At 40.3% G+C, this 11,655-nt stretch overlaps 2 protein-coding genes across 4 annotated transcripts; both read left to right on the plus strand.

Annotated features, from left to right (window-relative positions):
• Positions 1-213: 213 nt before the first annotated feature.
• On the plus strand, positions 214-2,252 carry LOC115685348 (probable purine permease 11). 3 transcript variants are annotated; one of them, XM_030610408.2, is made up of 3 exons: positions 214-443; positions 621-1,000; positions 1,142-2,252. In XM_030610408.2, the coding sequence occupies exons 1-3, from the start codon at positions 397-399 to the stop codon at positions 1,738-1,740; spliced, it is 1,026 nt and encodes a 341-aa protein (XP_030466268.2). In that variant the 5' UTR covers positions 214-396; the 3' UTR covers positions 1,741-2,252. The 3 variants fall into 3 exon arrangements, with proteins under 3 accessions (XP_030466268.2, XP_030466267.2, XP_030466266.2); XM_030610407.2 differs by having other exon boundaries at positions 220-443; positions 614-2,252; XM_030610406.2 differs by having other exon boundaries at positions 220-443; positions 621-2,252.
• A 1,247-nt stretch (positions 2,253-3,499) lies between these two features.
• LOC115685384 (phragmoplastin DRP1E-like) lies at positions 3,500-10,183 on the plus strand. Its single transcript, XM_056304574.1, has 15 exons — positions 3,500-3,863; positions 3,990-4,053; positions 4,417-4,524; positions 5,257-5,358; positions 6,003-6,053; positions 6,163-6,224; positions 7,736-7,826; positions 7,888-7,952; positions 8,053-8,247; positions 8,361-8,480; positions 8,571-8,641; positions 8,934-9,159; positions 9,236-9,286; positions 9,365-9,733; positions 9,839-10,183. Exons 1-15 carry the CDS (start codon positions 3,723-3,725, stop codon positions 9,965-9,967), a joined length of 1,845 nt encoding a protein of 614 aa, XP_056160549.1. The 5' UTR covers positions 3,500-3,722; the 3' UTR covers positions 9,968-10,183.
• Positions 10,184-11,655: the final 1,472 nt, after the last annotated feature.

Here is an 11,655-nt window from a genome sequence, read left to right on the forward strand (position 1 = left end):
AACTTCCAAAAAGAACTAAAGATTACAAGTATATAAAAGGCGGTCAAAGGAAAAGCAGTTCATTTTAAATTTCAACAAGGCAAGATGCTAGTTTTCCAAGATTTGACATTAGAAAGGAGCCACTTTTGACTTTCTTCGGTCTGATCCTCACTAAATATTGGTGCTTCGGACTCGACTTGTAACTTGGCACCTCAACAGCCACATAAAAGAGGTCACAACAGTGAATATTTCCAGTTTCAAATGTGATGGAGAAAGTATAGGTGATCATTTTCAAATTTTCAACCTCCATATCTCTTTTAAAGGTTGCTGAAGCTCCTAGTAACCTTCTTATTTGTGGCAATCAACTTGTCTCATATAGCTATCCAACAAAAAGATCTTGCCTTTCATATCCTTCTAATGATTCATCATGGAGGCTGCAAGAGAGCTGCAACTACAAACTGGAGGTTAGTCACTGAGCAAAAAGATCGCTAATGTACAAAAGTTTGAGAACTTTGAGTCGATCTTGAATACATGATGTATTTTGGTGATGTCCTCATTACTGTAACCCCATTTTAATGCACCCAAGTTGACTCCGCAAAATCTTTTTTTTTTCTTACTGATTCTTTGAGAGAAGAGCACAGAGAACCGAAATTGAATGAGGAAGACCCTGTTGTGGATATGGACAACCACGATCTTCAGCATCCAAGGACCAGAAGTTACAAATGGTTGATTCGGGTAGCCGCCTACATCGTCTTCCTCCTCTCAGGCCAATCCGCGGCAACCCTTTTGGGCAGATTGTATTATGACAAAGGCGGTAATAGCAAATGGATGGCCACTTTTGTTCAATCTGCTGGCTTCCCGATTCTCATACCTCTTCTAATTTTCTTCTCACCAATGTTTTCCAAGTCAACCAAGTCTACAAGAACTCAATCTCCAACCAAACCAAAGCTCTCTTCCTTAGCTTTCGTCTACCTCACCTTTGGCCTGCTCTTGACTGGTGACAACCTGATGTACTCATACGGTCTGCTCTATCTTCCCGTTTCTACTTACTCTCTCTTGTGTGCAACTCAATTGGCCTTCAATGCACTCTTTTCCTTCTTCCTTAACTCCCAAAAGTTCACCCCATTCATTCTCAATTCCCTCGTTCTGCTCACCGTGTCAGCCTCGCTCCTCGCGGTTCACTCGGACTCGGACACCACAAAGATCTCGAGAGCGAAGTATGTGATCGGATTCCTGTGTACCCTGGGAGCATCTGCGACATATTCGTTGTACCTTTCATTAGTTCAGCTTTCCTTCGAGAAAGTGATCAAGAGAGAAACATTTTCTGCTGTGTTGGATATGCAAATATACACGTCTTTTGTGGCGACTTGCTCCTGCGTTGTTGGGCTTTTTGCGAGCGGAGAGTGGAGGAAACTAGGCGACGAGATGAAGGTATATGAGGAGGGAAGAGTGTCATACTTGATGACATTAATTTGGACAGCGCTGACATGGCAGATCTCCTCGGTTGGTCTGCTCGGGTTGATTTTCGAGGTGTCGTCGCTGTTTTCCAATGTCATTAGTACCTTGGCATTGCCAGTTGTTCCGATTCTTGCGGTGATATTCTTTCATGACAAGATGGATGGGATTAAGGTGATGGCAATGATTTTGGCAATCTGGGGTTTCATTTCTTACATCTATCAGCATTACTTGGATGATGCTAAATCCAGAAAAGATGAAACCAATGTCACTGAGGTTGCCGGGGGTACCACAGAGATGTGTTGATGGTCTGATACAAGAAAAAGCAGCGACGTACTCAGCAAGATTGCTTCATTTAGCATGAGCATAATTTATCCACATGTGGTGGGACGATCGAATACGAGGACAAATCGGCGCAAAGGTCAATTAGCAGGTAGCATTTTGGTGGTGAAAACTTCCTGTATTCATAATGTTCCAATTCGTTGCAAGTCTTTTGCTGTAGCCTTCATTTCCTGAACTCCGTTTGATTCTCAATAGAGAAAGGTGGTTGGTGAGACGAGAACAAACAGGAAGTAGTCAAAGTTTGTCTATGATTCAGCCATCTGATATGGAATTTATTCTATCGTGTTGGTTTGCTGTGATTACTCTGAGTTCAAAGTACACATTTCAAGCGCTTAGCAATCAATTCTTTAGGAATTTCTTTCATTAGAAATGTATAAACACTAGCATTCAAGTCATCTCATTCTTTTTGTAAGTGTTACTTTGACATATCTAGACACGTGGGTTATCAGTAATAAGATGACTTAAAGCCATGAGAATGCTCATCCAAACAACTACTGTTATTTAATGTAATGATTCAAAAAGGTCCTTGAACTTTGAACCGATTTTTTGTGCAAAGACTTGTGACACATTTACCCAATATACTTAACCTAGGGTTTAGCTTCCTTTCTAATTTTTGATTTATTTAATATTGATGGGGTCGGCGACGCGAGGGCGCCTGTTGGGCGGGGCGAGGGTCCTCCCTCGCGGCGGGGGCCCGGAAAAAAAAAAAGGAAATATAGAAAAAGGGAAAAATACTAAAATACCAATGTATAATGTTCAATGTGCCAAATTGCCAATGTTTAATCCACGTTAAATAAATTAAAAGTTTAAATATGACATTGGGTCAAAATTCAGAGATCACATCTTGCCATCAAACTTGGATCGCAATTTAGAAAAACAATTAAGATGGTGATGAGAGGACACGAGCATGATTAAAAGTTCAAGGACGATATTGCACGTTAAATCAAAGTTCAAGGACCATTTATATTTTTATCTCTTCGAATTTTGATTTCTTTACAATAATTTCTCTTGTTTTTTAAACTTTACGTCTCTCGAAACTCTAACTTCAATTTAATACGAAATAACTGAAAAGGGTATCGACACGTAAAATTATTTATAAATTTTGTCATAGCCTTTTGTTGTTGGACCCACGAGCAGCTTTTTTAAATTGAGGCGGTCAGCCTAAGGTCAACTCATTTGCTCTTTTGTTTTGACCTTTTTTATTTACATTGGGGTCAAAATTTATGAATCATATTGAACTGTTATACATTGAAAATAAAAAATTCAAGAACGACGTTATACATTGAATTAAAGTTTTACATTAAATAATTCAGGAACCACATTGAATAAATTAAAAGTTCAGAACGACATTGCATATTAAATCAAAATTTATGGACCATTTATATTGTTATCCTTACAAATTTTGATTTCTTTCAAATAATTTCTTTCTTTTTAAACTTTACATCCCTCGAAACTATAATTTTAATTTAATATGATACGGCTGAAAATGTATCAACATGTGAAATCGTTTATAAATTTTGTCATAGCTTTTTACATTACACGAGCATATATCTAATCGACTCTTTGTTGGAGCTAAACCAAAAAGGTCAAAACAGCAGAGAAAATGAGTTGACCTCTGGCTGACCACCTCAATTTTGAAAAAGCTGCACACGGGTCCGACAACCAAAATCAAAGAACAAAACCAGGCGCGCCCACCAACATTCATCTCTATCATCCTCACTCTCTAACGTCGCACTCAGGAATTTTTTTAAAAATCGCTTTTTTAAGAAGGCAAGCAAAAAGCAGCGAAGATAGCTCTCTCTCTTCTCTGCTCCGTCTCTCTCTCCATCTCCGTCATCGCCATCGCCATCGCCATCACCGCACTCGTCCTCGTGTTCCCTCTTATCCATTCGAATTCGAGCTCGAGCTCGTGCTCCAGAGGTGGGCCCGCTTCCCCTGCCTGTCGCATGGCCACCATGGAGGGCTTGATCGGCCTGGTCAACAGGATTCAGCGCGCTTGCACGGTCCTCGGCGACCACGGCGGCGGCCGCGGCGCCCTGCCTACCCTCTGGGAGGCTCTTCCCTCCGTCGCCGTCGTCGGCGGCCAGGTTCCCTCTCTCTCTCTCTTGTGGCGTGCATATGTCAGTACATGTTTGTGGGTTTTAGTTTTTGAACTGGGCGTTTTGAAGTGGCCTTGTGATGGCTGGTGTCGTGGCTGACATTTATTGATGCAGAGCTCGGGTAAATCGTCCGTGCTGGAGAGCATTGTTGGCCGAGATTTTCTCCCTCGGGGTTCAGGTATGTGCTTATATAGCTGCTAGTTGCTTTCGCGTTACTTTTGGGTTAGCAATTAGTGAAGGGAGACACGAATGATCTTAAAAGAATCCCTTTCTCTATCCGTTGTCGTTGAAATTGGCATGTAATGCTAGGGATGCTCGGTCCAGTTTGTGAAATTGGTTTATAAAGAGACGCGATGGAGCATTTGAACAAGTGGGTTGGAGGTGCTGTACCTCTGGTTTTCAATCAAGCTGAAACTGATTCGTCTAGATTTTATATGATAATGCTATCTTAGAATTAGGTGCTTTGAAGTTCGTGTTGGCACTCCTTAATCTTCAGTCCAAGCCTTCTGGGTTCTTATTTTTTCTTGTCACTTGCTTCCAGGAATTGTTACCAGGCGGCCTCTGGTGTTGCAGCTGCATAAGACAGAGTCTGGTCTACAAGAATATGCAGAATTTCTACATTTGCCAAAGAAAAGATTCACCGACTTCTGTATGTCAGCTTTTTGTTGGAATGACGATATCACACATCTGCTGTTTGAACTTGTTGAGTTTTTCTTATGTTAGCACCATCAGCAAAAAGAAAAAAAAGGGCCAAAATGTTGAAGCTTTTTGGGTAAAGCGATTCCATTCATGAACCTTCACTACTGCATCCGGAAGTATTGCTTTCAGCGAACTATTTTATGATGGCAGTGGGAGTTAATGCAATGGCATTGGCCTAGTGAAGCATCTTGAGATCAAATCTACACCCCACTGTTCAAGTTGGGATTCTTGAGACCATCTGCAATTTTGTCTTTTTTCACACTTAACTTGATATGAGTAATTCGCTTGCTATCTTTAAGTTTGAGTTGTGACTCCAAGATCAGTGTCATTTGTCACCTTTAGATTGCCTGTGATAGCTGTCTATCTGCTCATTCATGTGATAGTTTGCCTGATGTCCACATTAAAGATGCACGCCATTGGCGGTTCTGGTACTTTAATCAACAAGGTTAGCTTAGAGCTGTCCTAAATTTTGTTTTCTTGCATGTTGAATTGGTTGTAGATCTTAGTCTATGTGAAGGATCGACTTCCTTTTATGTTCCTTTCTGATCAACAGTCACTTGGATTGCAAAATTTGTTTCTAAAATTGTGTGAAATGAGATTGATAGTGCTCTACATACTCTGGCATTTCTGAGTTTGGTGTCAATAGGAGCAGTTTGTCTGACTCTTGCTTGCTCTTATGCAGCTGTGGTTCGCAATGAAATTCAAGATGAGACCGATAGATTGACTGGAAAGTCGAAACAGATATCCCCGGTTCCCATCCATCTTAGCATATATTCTCCAAATGGTAATAACGTCCAAAATTTAAATCTAACAGTTGTAGATTGTCAATCATTTTTTTCTGGACCACAGCGTTTTAGTTACTGGGATGCATCATTCATTATACGGGTACTTTTACTTGCCCATGTAAAGGAGCAATTATGAGTGGTTCCAGAAGCAACAGTGAGCAGCTTCCTGAAAATATGTCTGAATCCCAGTCTTATCAATATCGGTAGTGTCTTGGAAGGGATTAATGGAGCGTTAAGTACAGCATCTTCATGATTTAGGCCCATGGACTAGTGTGGTGGCAGTAGGATACAAGATATGAGCGAGGGCAAGAATTCATCCTTGCTCTCTAGTTGGAAAAAGTTGGTCTGTTTGAACGGTCACAAGATCTAACCCTATAACAGTCATACTTATGTTTTTTTTTTTTGCTGGAGTCGCCTCTCAAAAGTTTGGTTTTTCACTTTGTTTTATAAGACAATGTGCATTAGATACATCTCCCCCCCAACAACCCCCCCCCCCCCTTTATTTTTCATCTGGATCCATATTCCGTTTCTGTAATTCTTTTATGAAAAAACGTATTCTTGTTCTCATTATTCAGTTTGATAACTTCTTAAATATTCTTTGTCTCATTTCTAGAGTTATCTGACAGCTTCTTTTTGCTGGCAGTTGTCAACTTAACTTTGATAGATTTGCCTGGATTGACCAAAGTTGCTGTAGGTATGTTTGTGAACACAGCCATTTCTGGTGAAATGCATTTCTTTAAGCTTTATATTGCGTATTTGATTTACTGATCTCCAAAGTATTTGATATCCTTTATTGCGGATAGAGGGACAGCCAGAGAGTATCGTTCAAGACATTGAAACTATGGTTCGGTCATATGTCGAAAAGGTAAGATATATGTTTCTGCCTGTATATCAAAACTTGCACTTCTATGGCAAGGATGCTCTCTACTTTCGATAACTCTCCTTATCAAGGAAATTAAAGAAGAAAGGCTTGTATGTACATTACGGCATCTATATCTTAACTGAATTTTGCTGGTGAATCTTGGAAATATTAACACGAGCAGATCTGTAAATAAGAATCTATCAGCTAGAAGTACCCATTTGCGGTGCTGAGCTGTTGTTGGTCGGAATCTTCATTCTAATTCTGGCTAGTCTACCTCTAGGCAGCTGACTTCGGTCTGGCAGTTTATCTCTTAAATCAAAGGGACCTTAGCAACTGTTGTAACGGGTTTAAGTTTCTGAGAGAGATGAGTTTAATTTCTCGATCAAATTAGAAGAATTGTTTTCCACATAATGAATTAATGATTTATCATGAAGGCCCCTTGAGTGCAAAGTCGGTCAAAGCAATCCCTAATTATGGTTACCTCTGTCAAACTGGTGAGCTCAGTTATTTTGCATGATAGAACTGACCGAATAATGTACTACATTGCAAACTAGTACGGATGGTTGGTATTGGAATGAGGACGCATAGTAGTTTGAATATCACTGTAGAATTATATTATCAAATCTTCTTAAAGCTCAAAGAGTGTCTTCTAGGTTGACAGATTCCTGGTTAAGCCATCATGTCTTGAATCACACGGCTCAAGTCGACATTAGAAAATTACTATTTTAATTGACAATACATATTTTTGTTCATACTTCATCATGATGAGTGTCCCTTTAAAGTTAACAAGAGAAGATATCTAAGTAAGGACCTGTCAGCTGGAAGTACCCAGTTGTGGTATTGAGCTGTCGTCGGTCGGAAAACTTCCTTCTAATTCTTGCTAGTCTAGCTCTAGGCAGCTGACCTCGGTCCAGCAATTTCTCTCTGAAATAAAAGGGTCCTTAGCAACAGGTGTAATAGGTTTAAGTTTCTGAGAGAGATAAATTTAGATTCTCGATCATATTAAAAGAATTATTTTCCACATAATGAATTATGATCTACTAGGAAGGTCCCATGAGCTCAAAGTCAGTGAGAGCAATCCCTATTCTGGTCACGTTTGTCACACTTGTGAGCTCAACTTTCTTGCACGATAGTAATGGCCTGATAATGTACTACCTTGTAAACTAGTAGGAATGACTGGTATTGGAGTTAGGACTCATAGAAGTTCGAATATCACTGTCAAATTATATTATCAAATCTCCTTAAAGCTCAAAGTCTGTCTTATATGTAGACATTTTCATGGTTAACCCATCATGTCATGGATCACGTGGATCAAGTTGACTCGAGGAATTTGCTATATTGACAATACATGTTTTTGTTCATTTTTCATCATGATCAGTGTCCTTTGGAATTGAAATAGCTTCTGTTATGTCAAAATTTACATGCCATGGTTTAATTGCATATAAGTAGCCTAACTGCATCATATTGGCCATAACTCCAGCATTAGTTAGTTTCCTTTTTTCTCTTTGTTGTAGCCAAATTGCATTATCTTGGCCATTACTCCAGCGAATCAAGATATTGCTACATCTGATTCGATCAAGCTCGCAAGAGAAGTTGATCCTTCAGGTACAGCCTATGCAAATGGTTTCCTAGCATGGAACTTTGAATAACTTTGTGATGGTCATAGGTGAGAGAACATTTGGCGTCTTGACAAAGCTTGATTTGATGGACAAGGGAACTAATGCCATTGAGGTAAGTGATTTTACGCTATAAACCTTTTAATCTTGGTATCTGATCCTAAAGCATTAGTTCTCTCTCTCTCACATCCATTTACCTTTGGGGTTGTTACAAGGTCCTAGAAGGAAGGTCTTATCGGCTTCAACACCCTTGGGTTGGTATAGTGAACCGTTCCCAAGCTGATATAAATAGGAGTGTCGACATGATCTTTGCTCGGAGGAAGGAACGTGAGTTCTTTGCAACAAGCCCTGATTATGGACACTTGGCCAGTAGAATGGGTTCAGAGTACCTTGCCAAACTCCTTTCGAAGGTTCCTCTTTTTTCCCCCCATTTAACAATAACCTGCTTGAGTCTTTGACCTTGGGACTTTTCCCGAAGATTTTTATTGAGATGTCTACATGATGGAACTTGACTTGGTCTCAGCATCTAGAGTCTGTCATTAGAGCTCGCATACCGGACATAACATCTTTGATCAATAAAACAATTGATGAACTTGAAGCAGAGTTGAATCATCTAGGTAGATCTGTGGCTGCTGATGCTGGGGTGAGGAATTTCTGACCATCCTTTTCTCTTACATCTGGATAGGTATGGGTTCTGCATGAACATTAAGTTTTGATGATTGGCATTTTACAGGCCCAATTATACACCATATTAGAGTTGTGCCGCGCATTTGACCGAATTTTCAAGGAGCATTTGGAAGGAGGGTAATAGTGTGCTCTCTTTCTTTCAACTAATCTCCTTTTTTTAGCTTCTTCATGGTGTAATCATTTTTATCATCATATTACATCACTGTGCTTGAAAATAGATGAGGCAGACTATTACTAATTTTGTTCTTTGATTTTTCACAGCTCTCAGAAGCAACTATCTCTAAATTTTGCGCTATTTTCTGCTTGGATATGCTTATAACTGGATACGTGTGATTAGTGTCATTAAAGTTAGAAGTTGTCTTGAGAAGCTAGAATTCTGATTCTTTCTTGTTAATTTGAGTTTTCTTAGACGACCTGGTGGTGCTAGAATCTATGGTGTTTTTGACAATCAACTCCCTGCCGCTTTAAGAAAGCTTCCTTTCGATCGGCACCTGTCACTGCAAAATGTGAGGAAGGTGGTGTCAGAGGCAGATGGCTACCAGCCTCATCTTGTCGCTCCTGAGCAGGGTTATCGACGGCTTATTGATGGCGCTCTTAATTATTTTAGAGGGCCAGCTGAAGCATCAGTGGATGCTGTAAGTGCCGTCGTGGAGTACTCTTTTGTTTCTGTTGCTGAATAAATTCTTCACCCTTTATCATTTGTTATTGCAGGTTCATTTCATCTTGAAGGAGCTTGTGAGAATATCCATAGGAGAAACTCAGGTCAGGTCTGAAATAGGTTATGCAGAAGGTTCTGATATTGTCTTAGCATAAACCTTATGGAATGGTTTATTCAAGCAGGAATTGAAGCGTTTTCCAACTCTTCAAGCGGAAATCCGAGCAGCTGCGAGTGAAGCACTGGAGAGGTTCCGTGAAGACAGCAAGAAGACAACTTTGCGGCTGGTGGACATGGAATCTTCATACCTGACAGTGGACTTCTTTAGGAGACTCCCTCAGGAAGCAGAAAAGGGAGGAAATCAAGCTGCCAATTCTGCAGATCGGTACTCGGAGGGGCATTACCGTAGGATCGGATCAAATGTATCCTCTTACGTCGGGATGGTTTCTGAGACGCTGAGGAACACGATCCCAAAGGCTGTGGTCCATTGCCAAGTGAGAGAAGCAAAACGATCTTTACTAGACCATTTCTATACTCAATTGGGCAAAACGGAGGTATATGTCTCATCAATTTGTCACTCACAATCACCAGCATGACATGATAATGCCAGTGCATATTTTGCCACATGATCACAGATTACTTCATTTTCTATCCTCTAGGCCAATCAGCTTGCTCAGTTGTTGGATGAAGATCCTGCACTGATGGAAAGAAGGCAGCAATGCACCAGGAGGCTCGAGTTATATAAATCTGCTCGGGACGAGATAGACTCAGTTTCTTGGTCAAGATGAAAAGATTTGCATGCTTGATGATGAAGATCGCTCGTGGCTCGTGGCATAGATGAATGGCTCGGGCTGTCTCGATGAATATATGTACTTTGTTATAATTTTTTAGGCTTGTCGCTTGTACTTTTGAGTGGTGTACATATGTATACTCCGGCTTGGATGGGTACTCAGATGTTAACAGTTGGATGAACTGTTATCTGAACAAAAATGCTGTCGCTGTAATGGCATCTCTCTGCATCTTCTCTTTGTAGCCATCAGGAGAATCGTACTTAATTCGAATCTGCACAAAAGATTAGCATGCGTAAACTAGCTTATTGAGGAAAAATATTCTGACAACGAACGAGCATCATATCAAAGAAAGTAAAAGAGTGTCCATATTTGTGCGGCGTAGTCATGAGGATTCCATGACTGTTTTTTGTCCGATATATACCGAAGACTATTTATGGCAGAGACTTGGCCAGGCTTGCATAGGGGCGGGCATTGGTAGGGTCCAACCTGGGATCCGGACCAAGTCAGTTCTGGGTGGTTTTCAGTTGCAAAAATTTGGATTCGAGAACAACCGGTCCGGTTCCTGGTTCCACGTAAGAAACCGATCGGACCGGTTCATATTACTTATTATTATTTTTTATTTTGAAACAAATCTTAAATTAGTAAATTACGTTCTAATTTTCACTTAAATAGAGCAATGACTTTCATATATATATAGAATCAAACCCTAACATTCCTTCATAATTTTGTATGTTTATATACGTACATTTTTTCATTATTTAACACATCTTGATACAATGTCATGTAATGGGGTAATGACTACAAAACCAAGTGGAAGACTAGTCGATCGTCAATTAGCACCGCACCCCGATAATTTAGTTGATTGTTAATTTGCACCACACCCCTAATCATATAAACATCTCTTTTTGGTTTTTTTTTTCTGTTAATGCTGGGAAACTCTCACTTGTAGGGGATAGAAGAAATCCAAAAAAAAAAAGGAATCACCGGTTTTGGAACCGACCTTGGAACCTGTTCGGACTAGTTGGTCCAATTCTAGGACCAGGTCGGCCGATTCCCCGTTCCACAAGTTAGGAACCGACCTTGCTCGGTTCGGTTCCGAGTTCTAGGGTGGGAACCGACCCACCCTAAAACCGGTTGCATATCATTTAAAAGAGGAGTTGTTACGATATGCCGATGTGGTGTTCAATTTTTTAGTGTGAAGAAACTCCAAGGCTCCTTGCGGATGAGAATGACATCGGGAGTAAAACAGTGTACATCTTGCACTAATGGTAAATATATCCACCTCTAAGGCTAAACATAGTTCTTGCTTTGGCTCTTTGTTCGCTAAGTTTCATCATTGAGAAATGACAATTTGTTGACGGTGCGTGGGGACTCGGGGTCTATAACCTCATCATGGTTTCCAAGTCATTGCTGATGAGGTTCAATGCCCAAATCAGTCCGATTCGGCTGCCTTAAGACGTCCGCTACCCAATATTCAAAGTTCAATCAAGGGGGATTAGCTAGAATAGGGACACGCTCAAAAAAGCAGTCACATTTTAATTATTGCTTATTTGGCCAAAAAGATAAAGGAATCTTGGCTAATCAGCACTCGATTCCTTCGATACTAATATTTAAGAATCACCTTAACATTTTGAACTGAATAGAGGAAATTCGTGTAGACTAGCCGGGTAGACTATCTATCCGCG

Source organism: Syzygium oleosum, unplaced genomic scaffold, assembly GCF_021117445.2.
Source record: "Syzygium oleosum isolate NSW1041296 unplaced genomic scaffold, Sole_v2.1 Sole_v2.32, whole genome shotgun sequence".
NCBI classification, from domain to species: Eukaryota; Viridiplantae; Streptophyta; class Magnoliopsida; order Myrtales; family Myrtaceae; genus Syzygium; species Syzygium oleosum.